The sequence below is a fragment of the Tinamus guttatus genome, unplaced genomic scaffold (assembly GCF_059628265.1).
Source record: "Tinamus guttatus ecotype Peru unplaced genomic scaffold, ASM5962826v1 Tinamus_guttatus_pri_ptg000203l, whole genome shotgun sequence".
NCBI classification, from domain to species: Eukaryota; Metazoa; Chordata; class Aves; order Tinamiformes; family Tinamidae; genus Tinamus; species Tinamus guttatus.
The window spans coordinates 1437313-1450358 of NW_028288737.1; the positions used below are offsets into that span (position 1 = coordinate 1437313).

Here is a 13046-nt window from a genome sequence, read left to right on the forward strand (position 1 = left end):
CACAGGTTTGGAGGAAACCTCATAAATAACCAAGATGATGCTGGAATTTTACGGTCTTACATAATTCAGTAATTAGTAAAGCTTTAGCTTTAGAAAAGAAGTGAATTTTGACAAAGTGCAATGTCTGGAACTGCAGGCTTTTGGGGAGCAGCCAGGGAACTGCATGGCCTTCAGCCACCTCCTTTATGACAATTCCTTCTTTTATAGGACCAGCATCTCCTGGCCCAGATCCTGACTTAGCGCCTGTAAAAATTATGCTCACTTATCCCTTGGATCTCTTTTTCTAGTTAGAAAATTCAGTCCATTTCTTGATGATGTTTGCTGAAGGCACAAGATGAAGCTACAGCTTTAGCAAATACAGAAACAGAGTCCAGCCAGAAAAAAAAAATAGCAGAGAATCTGCAAGCCAGAAATCAGGTTTTATGCCTTTTTGCCCACTGTTATTACACAGAACACTGTAAAAAATGCCAAGTCCACTTTGCAATGTAAAAAGAGAATATTTTGCAGCAAATCTAAAAATTCTTATGTGTAAAAGGTTCTTTTTATTCAAAGAAAAACAGTCATTGGCTTAAAGAGAGAATCAGAACTTTGACGCTGTAATTTCGATAGGATATTAGAGGATTTTCCGACTAGGTTTTGCAAAATCCCTTTGAAGTGAAGCTTTTTGCTTCTGATCCTTGAATTATTACTCATTGGGAGTGTTGATATTGCCGTTTTCATGATAAGGAGCCACGTCACTGAGATCACAAAGTCCTTTCTCGGGGAGAAAGCAAAGGGTGCTGTTTTTCAAGTAAATCAAGAGAGATCAAGCTGGGTCAGCAGCACCGCCTACCCGCCTGTGCAGTCTGCTTCCCGAGTTTGATCGCTCCGTTGTTACCGTTTTCATGAGGGTCTAGGGGTGGAATCTGCCGACCTGAAAGACAGACACGAGGAGACACTGAATTCAATTTTATGGCTACAGTCACCGCACAGGCAGATACGGATGATTTAGTTTGCATAAGAATTACATCTGTGAGATTTCACCAGAAACAAACGTCTTTATGTACCTTGAATCCTTTGCTCGCTGGCCACTTACGAAAGAAGAAAGCACTAAATACACCGAAATTAGGTTATACATATAAATTAAAAACAATCATCTTATTGAGAACCCTTGAAACAAAGAAATTCTCAGCTTTCTCCAAGTTCCACTGAAATGTGAGTGGTGCTAATTTAAGATCTTGACTCTCAAATCTTCGAGGCATTTAGTGCACTAGAGCTTTACAAAACACTGCAACTAACCACATGCTGCTGACACTTGGAAAACAAAAACAAACGAGTTCTTTTCATTGAATCCCCTTGCCTTTTGCTTGTACCTCTGTGTTCCCAGATGACGCTTCGATTACTCGAGAAATTCTAATTCTGGACTTCTTAATCACCTTATTATGTAATTATTTCAAGTGTTTGGAAAGAATTTCAGCATCCCAGGGGCTCCAAAGATCTCCCCTGGAGCAGGAAGCATTTCTCCAAGCCATGCACACCTCTTCTGTGCTGCTGCATCTTCTGTCTAACTGGCTTCCTACTCATGGACAACATGTAATATAATTATAATTATCAAAGGAAAAGCAAGATTTTGAGGACCAGGCCTCTGTCAATGGCACAGGTCTGTTTTTTTCCATTCCTTTGTGTATTCTCTCTATCACCATCTTGCAGAGCTCACAGTCATGGTAACTTATTTTCTGATTACCTTGTGGATTTGCTAGAAATGTTTCCTGAAGCTGAATCTGCTTTCTGGGAACTGCTCCTGGTTTCACCATTACACATATCAAACACCAAGAGTTGAAATGTTTAACATTTGTTTGCTATGTGACACTTTCAGAGCACAAAATCACTGCTCCTGTGAAGAGCCTTTGATAATCCAACTAAATCTTGTAGTTCAGATTTCTTCCCATCCCTTGCTGTATTTAATCACAAATTTGTTGCTAAATGTTCTGCACGTTACTTATGTTAAAACCTGCTAATTACCGGGCCCTTTCCTTCTTTTCTCTTTTTTTTGTGAGTTAAAGCACTGAGGAAAAATCCACTCCAAATGAAATAAAACAGACAAACTTCATTTGCAAAACTCATCCCTAAATTACCTTTAATCAAACTGACCAAAATTTCATCTGTCGTATTCGTTCTTTTCTGAACAGACATTTTCAGTAGCAAAAGCATGCAGCTACTGGAACAGATAATATTGGGTGTTTGTATACCTGAGCAGGAGGGCAAAAATTGCTCACAGCACTAGGATAAAAATACGGTATTTAACCTGACACAATGAGCACTAGGTACCCTGAGGGCACTGGCATGTGCTTTCAATAAAAGGCTGCACTTTGGTTTAGGTCACTAGAATATGAACTTTACCCTCAGTAGAAACATTAAGTCTAAAGATAATGCAAGGGCCCTTGAAAAAAATGAAGGAAAAAAAAAAAGAAAAAGAATAAAAACACAAAGCAGAATGGGTGGTCAAAGATAGGTACTACATGCATCAGTTCTGCCAGAGAGATTGTTCAGAACCTTGTATTTATAAAAGCTGCTCCAAGAAGGTAAGACTGACGTTTTAGAGACATGGGGAGCAAACCTGCATTAGGTACCTTCCATTTTAAAAGATCTGGAACTGAACCAGCTAAAATAAAATCCTGTCCCTTTCTCTTACATCAACTGAAAACCACAACATACCCCTAAGTAAGCACTTTCTTGGCATTTGATTCTGCTAACAGTGAGCTTGGAGGAGGAGAGCATGTACAGGCAAACTAGCCTAAAGTCTATTTTAGAAGTCTATTTTAATGATTTATTGTTACCTCTATTTGTTTTTCATTCAGCACTTCAAAGTACTTAAGAGTTTTAAGTCTTTTCCAGAGCACTCTGATGAGTATGCACAGGAGCAGGCAGGCTTATCTTTGGCACAGAAATATTGCAGGCTTCAAGGTCAGAAAGCACTTTGTCCAATTCAGAACAGGACAGAGGACACAGTTAAGAATCACCCTGGTTTATTCCACTTCTCAAAGCAATAAATCCACACAGATAAAAACTACAAATAATAAAACAGAAAAAGGTCTTTAAGACATAACATTTGCTGTTATTCTAGCTTTTGAACATAGGTACTGCCTTTTATTAACTGGTACTATTTTCTTTTGGATTTCCTCTTCATATTCATAGAACCACTATGGTTGGAAAACACCTTCAAGATCATTGAGTCTAACCATAAACCCCTCAACACCACGCCTGTTAAACCATGGCCCTAAGTGCCTCATCTGCACGTTGCTTGGGCACTGCCAGGGACTCCACCACTTCCCTGGGCAGCCTGTTCCAAGGCTTTACCATTCTTTCCATGCAGAAATTCTTCCTAATATCTAACTTGAACCTCCTCTGGTGCAACCTGAGGTCATTTCCTCTTGTCCTGTCTGTAGTTATTCCAGAGAAGAGATCAACCCCTGCTCCCTACAACCTCCTTTCAGGTAGTTGTACAGAGCAATAAGGTCACCCTTGAGCCTCGTCTTCTCCAGACTAAATAGCCCGGCTCCCTCAGCTGCTCCTCTTAAGGTCTGTGCTCCAGGCCCTTCTCCAGCTCCACTGCCCTCCTTTGGACACACTCCAGCACCTCCATGTCCTTCTTGTAGCGAGGGGCCCAAACCTGAACACAGTGTTCGAGGTGCGGGCTCACCAGCGCCGAGTACAGGGGGGCGATCACCTCCCTGGTCCTGGTGGCAACACTATTCCTGGTAAAAGCCAGGAGGCCGTTGGCCTTCTTGGCCACCTGGGCACAGAGCTGCCTCATGTCCAGCCGGCCGTCGACCAGCACCCCCAGAGCCTTTCCTGCCCCACAGCTCTCCAGCCGCTCTGCCCCCGGCCTGCAGCGCTGCTTGGGGGTGCTGGGACCCAAGTGCAGGACCCGGCCCTTGGCCTTGTTGAACCTCATCCGGCTGGGCTCAGCCCATCAATCCAGCCTGTCCAGACCCCCCTGCAGAGCCTTCCTACCCTCAAGCAGATCAACTCTTCCTCGCAGCTTGGTGTCGTCTGCCAACTTGCTGAGGGGGCACTCAATCCCCTCATCCAGACTGTCAATAAAAATATTTAAAAAGACCGGCCCCAACCCTGACCCTGGGGAACTCCGCTCGTGACCGGTGCATTTTCAGGTTTCCAAGATGTTCTTCAATAGGTGAGCATTCTCTCATCTATTCTTTCTCTTGCTACCACATTTGTCAAGCCATCAAGTTCAATCTTTTTAGTAACAGGACGTACCCCTGTTCAAGCAATTTTTATCAGCTGACAGCAGCAGTCCTCTGAGAGCATAAAACTTGGTCTAACAACTTGGAATCAGACACACAGTAAATGATAGTGATTCTTCACTGACGGTCAGGGGAAATAATGTTATTTTTGAAAACTATATTTTCGTTGCAGAGTAATGGATCTCAGTAATTAGAAAATAACATTCATAAATTTGTTTGGCTTTAGACATAAAAGAAAATTTGGGGCCAAATTTGTCTCTCCCTGGGCCTCCCTAGCAGCTAGACTCACAGGAGAAAGGTTTGAGAAAGTGGCAAAAGAATACTTAGCATCAGCAGTGTAGTGCTGAGCTTTCATCTACATTTGGTGCTTCCAAACCAGATCCATCACTATAACTGCATAAAAGCACTGCAATCATCTAATAATTCAGCCCTTGATAAATATAGCATCAATATTCCCAACATCAACTCAGTCTAGCTGGCACTGAGTCAGAATCAGAGGTCATTTGCTAAATTACTTTAAAACAGTATATACTGCCCCATTGGCCTACACAGTCTCTGTTCCAGAGCAATAAGAGATACCCACGTAGTGGATAACCTCCAGCATTGATATTTATTTCTGTTATTTCTTTCAGTTGAAGTCAGAGGAGAGCAGTAGTGCCCTGACATTCAGCACAGTAAATCCTCAGCTTAAGAAATAAATAGGTTAAGACAATTCATCTTCAAACCAAAGATTGCTCTGGTAAGATAAAGTCTTCTCAGAAGTTCCAGATTAAGTTCAAAGAAAGCTCTTCTGTTGTTTAACTGGAAAGAGAACAAAATAAAGTATCTTTCCCACACGTTACAGAGCAGGATGTCACTAGCCAGCTAACATTTTGGCTACAGAATACAAACAGTGTCTTTAGGATTCCAGATGAAATGGCCAATCACCCAGGGAAAAATAAACGTGCATACATTTATCTAAGAACTCAGACGCTTTATTGGTGAAATTGGGAACTTAAGGATATAATACTAAATCATTCTAATAGATGTCATAAAGTTCCACATGGCATCTATTGCTGGCATTTCTATGCAGTGAAGTCCACTGACTGTGATTTAAAATTAGATTTAACTGCATTCATTAAATATCTGATTATAAATTTGTTTCTACTTCACTAATGCTTAAAGTATTGTTCTCAGATTATTTTGTGCATCAATACTGCTTTATAAACATGCACATCCAAATATACTTGCAGAAGTCTTGGGGTCCTCTTTGACCTGCTTCTAGCAGGCACAGCATGGTGCGTAGTAAAGTAAATCACCAGGGACTGCTCAAAGACAGGATTACAGAAATTGTCCAGGCTCTGCAGTGAAATATCCACATTAACAGGTGGGAAGCACTAAATCAATTGTATCTCCCCTTTCTGGCATGTCTGAATGGGGCTGAGGCAGCTCATAGTGAAGGTCAGAGCCTTCTCCAAATGCTTGGTAGGGATCCAACTGCTGCTATTGAATTGGAGACTTGTTAATGGAAAGAGATTAATCAGCACTCTGGGAGTTGGGGCTCAGAGTGCCGGGGCAAAGACATTGGGAAATAAGAGGGTGGGACAAGAGGTCAACAAAATGGGAGGCAGAATAATGGAGATTAGAGCAGGAAGCAAGAAGGACAACAGGCACTGGGCAACAGCTCTGCAGGAGGAACTTGGAAAATAAAAAATCAGATTGAGCATGGCTTTGCTGCAGCACTGGGCTCCAGCTGCAAAGCCAAACTCATCTGGTCTTCTCCGAGTGCTCTCTCTGTTCCCATTCCAGTGTGGTACTCTAGATATAATCTACTACATCCACAGGCTCAGGACAATCTGGCTCTGAGGTTTTTTTGTTTGTTTGTTTTTAAATGAGACCAGTTTTATCACCAACTTGTGCCAAGACTGTACAAAACAGGACCAAGCCTGTAACACCACTGGACCTTGTAGGGGAGTGCTCCAGAGCACGTAACAGAAAGGAAAATGCATGTGACTGACCCAGTAACACATCAGTCCAAGCTGGCACATCCAGACAATCCCACTCAGGTCTAGAAGCAGCACAGTCCCACTAACAACTGCAATAATTCAGGTTCTGGTACTAGATAACACATCATGGTGCTGCACTGTCCGTTCCCTTTCTGAAAACTGCCTACAACTGAATTTTAGGGACTGGAAGAAAGGGCTTTTTTTGTTAGTGCACACGTGAAATCCATTTTGCTGGGCTCCAGAGCAGCGGTCTGACAGGACTGCTGCAATTCAAGCCTGCGAAAAGCTACCCTTCTTCAACAGTCGTACGACAGCTCTGTAGCGGTCAAAACCTCCTCCTAAAGCTGCCATCTGTACTACAGCAAGGTGAGCCCCTTGCAAAGCACTGCTCTCCATAAACTCTGTCAATAAAACGCAGCCGGCTGTGAAGGCCCAGCACAGGGAGGCTGGCGTATCTTATCCAACAGCTTTGGCATTTGCATACGTGGCCCTCTCCGTGTCTGCAGGCCTTAAAACAGTCACACTTCTTATCTCCCTAAATCCTTTCATCCTCGGAAACCAGTTTCTCTGGTATTTTAGGTGTTCCCCATGTCACTGGTGAGGGCTAAGAGCCCTTTCTCCCCATTCTCTTTCTCTCCCACATTTTTGCAGTGCCAAACTGACACAGAGATGACTGCTGTTCACCTAATTTTATAAATTTCCACCGAAAGTAAAACATTTACAACATCAAGGATATTGCATCATTAAACAATATGTAATTGCTGCAATTATTTTACTATCTCTAACAACATATCTAGTACCATTTTAATAAAGGAACCTGCTCCTCCATTTTTCAGTAAAAAGATGTAGAATTCTGACACTGAAGCAGCTAGAAGATGCAGCAATAATTATATTTTGTTCTTGTAATTAAAATCTGCAACAAGAAAGAAGGCTTGCATCTTACAACCATCAAAGTAAACAAAAAATGCCTAATTACTGTAATTACTAGGAGATCCAACCTTGCTTTGAGGTCCTGCTTTAATTAACTTAGGGCTCTTAGTTTGTTCGCTAGGTTATGTTGAAGAGATCTCTGATGGTTGGAGAGACATTCAGCACCTTACAAATTTAACTTTAAGAGTTGTCCAGAGCCAGTACGTTTTGCTCTGTTAATTAAAATTTAAGGCAAGAAAAGAGACAATCCTTGAATACCGGAAGCAAATCCATGAAGAACAAAGTAGCAAACATTCATTTTACATAAGGCAGGAAAATGTATTTTTTTAATCCTTTCAAGGTAGACGACTGCCCCGCCTTCAGCTATGAGCTTGGGCTGCCTTAAAAGTGGCATATGTGGAATATGTGGATTGTTCTGTAAAATAAATGAACTTGCTTTTCTTAAAATGTCTTTCATAGACTTCTTCAAAGAATTTCACAAACATCCATAAATCAGCAGACAACAGAACGAAAACCACCATCTTTCTCCTTCACAAAGCTCTAAAATTGTCCATCCATATTTCCATTCAACTAAGCAAATCTATTTTGAGTCAGTCAGTGCAAGGATCAAATGCATTTTTCAACTGAAAAGGATCACACCCAGTTCTCACAGACATTTTAAAACATTCCTCTGTAGTTTTTCCAGTATACAACCTGCTAAGTAATAAATTCTAGAGTTTTCTTTTTCAAATCTCCTAGTATTTCTAGGAAACAACCATTTGGGCTACATTAAGTATTCAATTTAAGAGCTGCTGGCAAGACATCAAGAAATCAATAGCTTCATATATTTATAACGGAGCGTTTACCTCATGAAAGGTTATATCCTGAGACGGAAACTCTGCTCTAATTAGGAAGCCTGGTCTAGGACGAACCTTCTTATGTGGATGTCTAAACATGGGCCTGTCTCATGTTCTCTTACACTAGCATCAGTGAGTGCTAACAACACTTTACAAGCTTTCTGTAGAGCTTGTAATTCTTAGAGTCATAGAATCATAGACTCACTAGGGTAGGAAGGGACCTCCAGAGATCATCTAGTCCCAACCCCCCTGCACACGCAGGGTCACCTAGAGCATAAATCTTCTTCCTCCCTTCCCTCCCACTCCTCACCAAGGATGCTCAAGTACTTCAGTCTTGGTCTCTGTGGCAGCACACTTGTCCCCAGCACTTGCCAGACTTCAAAAATACGGTAAAGCCATCCTTTAGTTTTGTTTATGCCCGTGTTTGTTTCATATTTCATTCAGCAGTTTCTTTGTGCCACCGCCTGTTTACTCTGGAGCTACTGAGGCAAAGTGGCATTAACCTAGGACAGGCCTTCTCAGCTCTCTTCTCACCTCAGGGTGCGAGGTGATCTCTCCCTCACCTCACACACAGAGGCTGCCTTACATTATTTATGTCATCTTCTGCTCCATAGCTGGGGCACCTTCATGCTATGATAATAAACAATATAGGTACGCTAAAGAGAAACAGCTGGGTGTGTACTGGACTTGAATAATAGAGCTGGGGCTTATTTGGCTTATTTTATTTGCTAAATGAACAGGTACCCGACGATCACAAGGGCGTGATTGCTGCAGGACTGCAGTGCCCTTGGGAAAGCCTGTGCAGTCGTTACAAACCGGACGGGCAGGCCGCCCGCCCGCGCACAGAGCAGCCAAGGGAAGGAGCAGGACAGAGTATAAAGTATAAATCAGTGGCAGGCTCCAAGAGGCTGCTGTGCATACAGTTATTCTATGGCTGGAAAAAAAAAGAAATTAATAACAGTTGATCCTATGGATACTCATCTCTCATAAAAATGAGTTAATGGAACACATTAAATATCCTATATCTTAAGCCATTTTTATGTCAAAATCCTTCCAAGAAAGACATTGGGAAAATTTAGTCCAAGTGGTCCATATATGACTGTACTAAAAGTATTATTTTCTTTTGTACCAGAACTACACAGCTGTGTGATATTTCACAATCACAGCGAGTCTTTAGTCAGGCTCTGCTCAATGTAATCAGGACAGACTGCTGTCTGAAATCAGAGAGGTACCACAGGAGTTACAGTCAATTATGCAGCTTACTGCAAACTCTCCAGGTCAAAGAGCATTGGCTTGGCTGACAATTTTGCTCAGGCTGCCTCCTCATCAGTATACTTAGCAAATAAAGTCTGCAAAATCCCCTTCCTCTTGGATTTGCCCCACTCTCAGACATTAAAACTTCCACTGATTCTAGTCCTTCACATCTTGTAGTTTCCTAAGAATAAGAACAGTGCATTTGTGTTGAGACTGTGCAGCTAAGATATACCTCAAAGCAGTCTGCTGATCTTGAGAGACTTATTAAATAAACAAACATCTTTTAAAAACAATGCAACATAAAACAATCTCCTTATAGCTGCCATAATTTTGTTAAGATTTATCTGTTTCCACCAAATAACCCAGGCTGCCTTTCCTCTCCCCTTTAGATCATGACCTAGAGTAGAACCTCATGCTTCCCTGTTATGCTATTTCATTCAGCTCACATTTTCCTTGGACAGAAACAGATGTTAGACACCTTATAAAAGAAAAAATACGTTAAAATACCCTCGGGAAATGAAGTATAAGCACATGGGAAGTAAATAAAATTTAGTCTACTTTTTCTGTTTATTATATTGATTTCAGTAAAATTTGTTATGGAGAAATTCTCCACACATGCTGCAATACCCACTCAAATCCAGGCTGTAAAATGGGCAATATATTGAATTAATTGTCTCCCTAAAAAGACTTAAGAACACCAAAGTTGCCGCCCCTTCATTAGGAGGCTGGGAAGCGGTATCGTGTCCTTCTGAAAAAAGCACAGTGAGAAGCCACAAACGCTCAGGCAGTGCCCAAGCAAAACTCAACCTGCAGCCTGACTCTTTGCGCATCACATGAAGCAAATCAGTCACCAGGGCACAAGATAATCTTCATACATAGAAAAGGCAGAACTGCTGCCATCCAATTTGGGCTAAAGACTGTGTTTTTTTTTTTTTTTTTTGAAAATGCAACCTACTCGTCTGAAGCCCAAAATACAAAGACTGAAATAGCCTAAGACATGAGAAGGTTATTACCCATGCCCTCTAACGAGCCTACATTCATATCAAAATTATCCTGAAAATTAAACATTTTTCGCTTAGTTTTCACTATATTTTCATAAACATGTACCACCAACTCTCTGCTTTCTCTCCTCTGCGTTCTTGATAAGGTCACAAGTACATCTACTGAGACCAAATATTTCTAAACATAGAAATAATTGCCTGAGGAATTAAGTGCACTTGCTTAGTTATCTAGTTCACACTAAATTCAATTTAGCTGATTTTCTTCATCTAATGTATCCATTATTAGGGGCAATGTATGCTGCCAACTGCAGCATTTACCTATTAAAGACAGAAACTAATTATTTAATTACCTAGCATGGAGGAGTTCCTCCACTAGAACATCCACAACCATCAGATACAGATAATCAGTAAACTATCACAAGGAAGAATCGGGTCCTGCAGACAGCCATGATACATATTTGTACTTCTTCTAACATGGTAACAGAAAGATAGTGTGTTCTAGCAGTATCAGTTCTCATTCTTCAACTAATTCAAGTGCATGCTGTATATGCAAAGCAATGCATGAACAGGCCCTGTCTCAGGCAACGTGTGCGAGGCCGTCAGTAGTATAGGAAGGCAGAGGAAATAAAAAGAACTTATGGAAACTGATAAAGTCGGGATTGAGCAGCACATGATGTCTCCTAGGCCTCTAAAACACGATTCAGAGAGGAAACACCAGTATCGGAAGAGGATCAAATAAGGGATCTCTAAAGAAACCTCAATGCCTGCAGGTCCGGATGGGCTACATCCCATACATCTGAGGGTGCTGTCACCTTCGAAAGGAGATTGGGAGAAGTCCCCAGTGACTGAAGAAAGGCAACAGAGACACACCATTTTGAAAAAGGCCAAGGAGAACGAGCCAGAAAACTACAGGCTGGTCAGCCTCACTGCTGTCCCTAGGAAAATCATGGAATAAATGCTCCTCAAAGCCAGTTCTGAGCACATGAAGGTGAAGAACTCAGCCTGGATTTACCAAAGGTAAAGCACACCTGATCAACCTGACCCATTTGTGACTGAGGGAAAGGCATTGCATGTGTTTCACCTTCACTTCATCAAAGCTTCCAACACTCTTCTTCCAGCATGCTGGTCACCAAGCTGGGATGTCATAGTCTAGGTAGGTAGACTACTAGCAGCTTCAAACAGCAGCTGAAGCATCAGACTCAAAGGGCAGTGGCCAGCAGTGTGCCAGGCAGTTTCAAGCTGGGGTCTATCCCGGGAGCTCTCTGTTTAGCATCTTTTATCGCTGGCCTGAAAAAGGAAGATTCACTATTGTCTGCTTTGAGCAGATTGCACTGAAGACTTCTTGATGTTCCTTCCAGGAACTGGAAGTCCAGGTTCTGCAGTTCTCCCCACTTCCAGCCAGAGACTGAAACTGGAATTTCTAGAATGCAAACTAAGACTTTTTTTTTTTCCTTCTCCCTTCTCAACTTGTTTAAAATAAAATATTTTTTACCAAGTTCCCCTGCAAAGACTATTTTCTACTTATCTGAGCCCTCCAGGCACACTTCTCAACAAAAGGAAGTTTTATCAACATGATAAGAACAACAGTATCTCCTCTACAGAGGACTTAGCGTGAAACAGAAGAGGTGGCCCTGGCCAGGGTTTATATACAGAATTAAATGGAATAGGCTTATCAGTAAATACTATCTTCTGTGTTTTGTTCTAGCATATTCAAAGTTATTCTGAGTTTACATTGGCATAAACAGGAGTCATCCTACTGGCTCAAGGAGTCAACCTTCTTCACGTTCTTGGGAAAGAAGCTTATAGACTTGAAATGGACAGTTATTTTCAGATGTCCTCTGAACAGCCATCATTAAAAAAAAAATACTTACTTATTCCTTGAAAGAGTTCCTCAATGTTAACAGCATTCTTAGCACTGGTTTCAACAACAATTGCACCTATAGATTCTGCATATTCTTTGGCATCCTTCATAGGAACCTCCCTAAAGAAAACATTAACAAATAAAGAAAATAAAGCACTTTTTCAAAAAAAAAAAGAATTTAATGTTGAAAGAAATAAATTAGTTTCTTAGTTGCAATTTCTCACACCTTAATCTCAGATTAAATAAAATACACTGACAAAACACGTGATTCCTGTTTCCACCTGTGTCTGTGTAAATACAATCACATAATCCAGCCTGGCAAGATCCATGATATGAAGACCACTGTGTACTCAACAAAGTAATTTGTTTCAAAGGGCCAAGGTGCTTTTTGTCCATCACATGACATTTTTAAGAACGTATATTGCTATCCGTTTTAACCACTATGATCATTTACATGATTTCCTTCCGTAAATCAATGAGCTCTTAAGAACAAGTCTGTCCTGTAAGTACTGTGGGTTAGCGTGTGCCACATGCACCCAGGCACAGCTGTTCCCCATCATCCTCCTTCAAAATGGCTTCATTTTCATGTTCATGTTTCTTCTAAAACTCACATTTTAGAGATGCCAGCCTGACCTTTCCCTAGCAGAAATACTATTACAAAGTGTTGCAGCCAAATAGTATCGGTTTGTGACAAGCATATTAACTAAATCTGAATCTTCCAGTAGTGCAACATAAGAGACCTTCAACACAGACTTAATTAGAAATGCATTAGTGTGCTCTTCTTTAGCGCAAAAAAAGTATAATCTTTTTTCTTGTTTTAATATTTAGATTAGGAGGAAAGAGTAAGTGAGCTGGGCCTGTTTAGCCTGGAGAAGAGAAGATTTAAGAGGGGATTTGATGAACATGTACAAGTACCTGAAGGGAGAATGTAGGGA

The 13046-nt window shown here is 41.2% G+C and overlaps 1 protein-coding gene across 1 annotated transcript in view; it reads right to left on the reverse strand.

Moving 5' to 3' along the window:
* Positions 1-278: 278 nt before the first annotated feature.
* RAB31 (RAB31, member RAS oncogene family) overlaps positions 279-13046 on the reverse strand; it is a 55473-nt gene continuing 42705 nt past the window's right edge. Inside the window, exons 6-7 of the mRNA XM_088524078.1 lie at positions 12122-12231; positions 279-913 (exon numbers count right to left, since the gene is read on the reverse strand). Of these exons, the coding sequence (XP_088380204.1) occupies positions 816-913; positions 12122-12231 (208 nt within the window). The 3' untranslated portion in view covers positions 279-815. The remainder of the gene's footprint in view (positions 914-12121; positions 12232-13046) is intronic.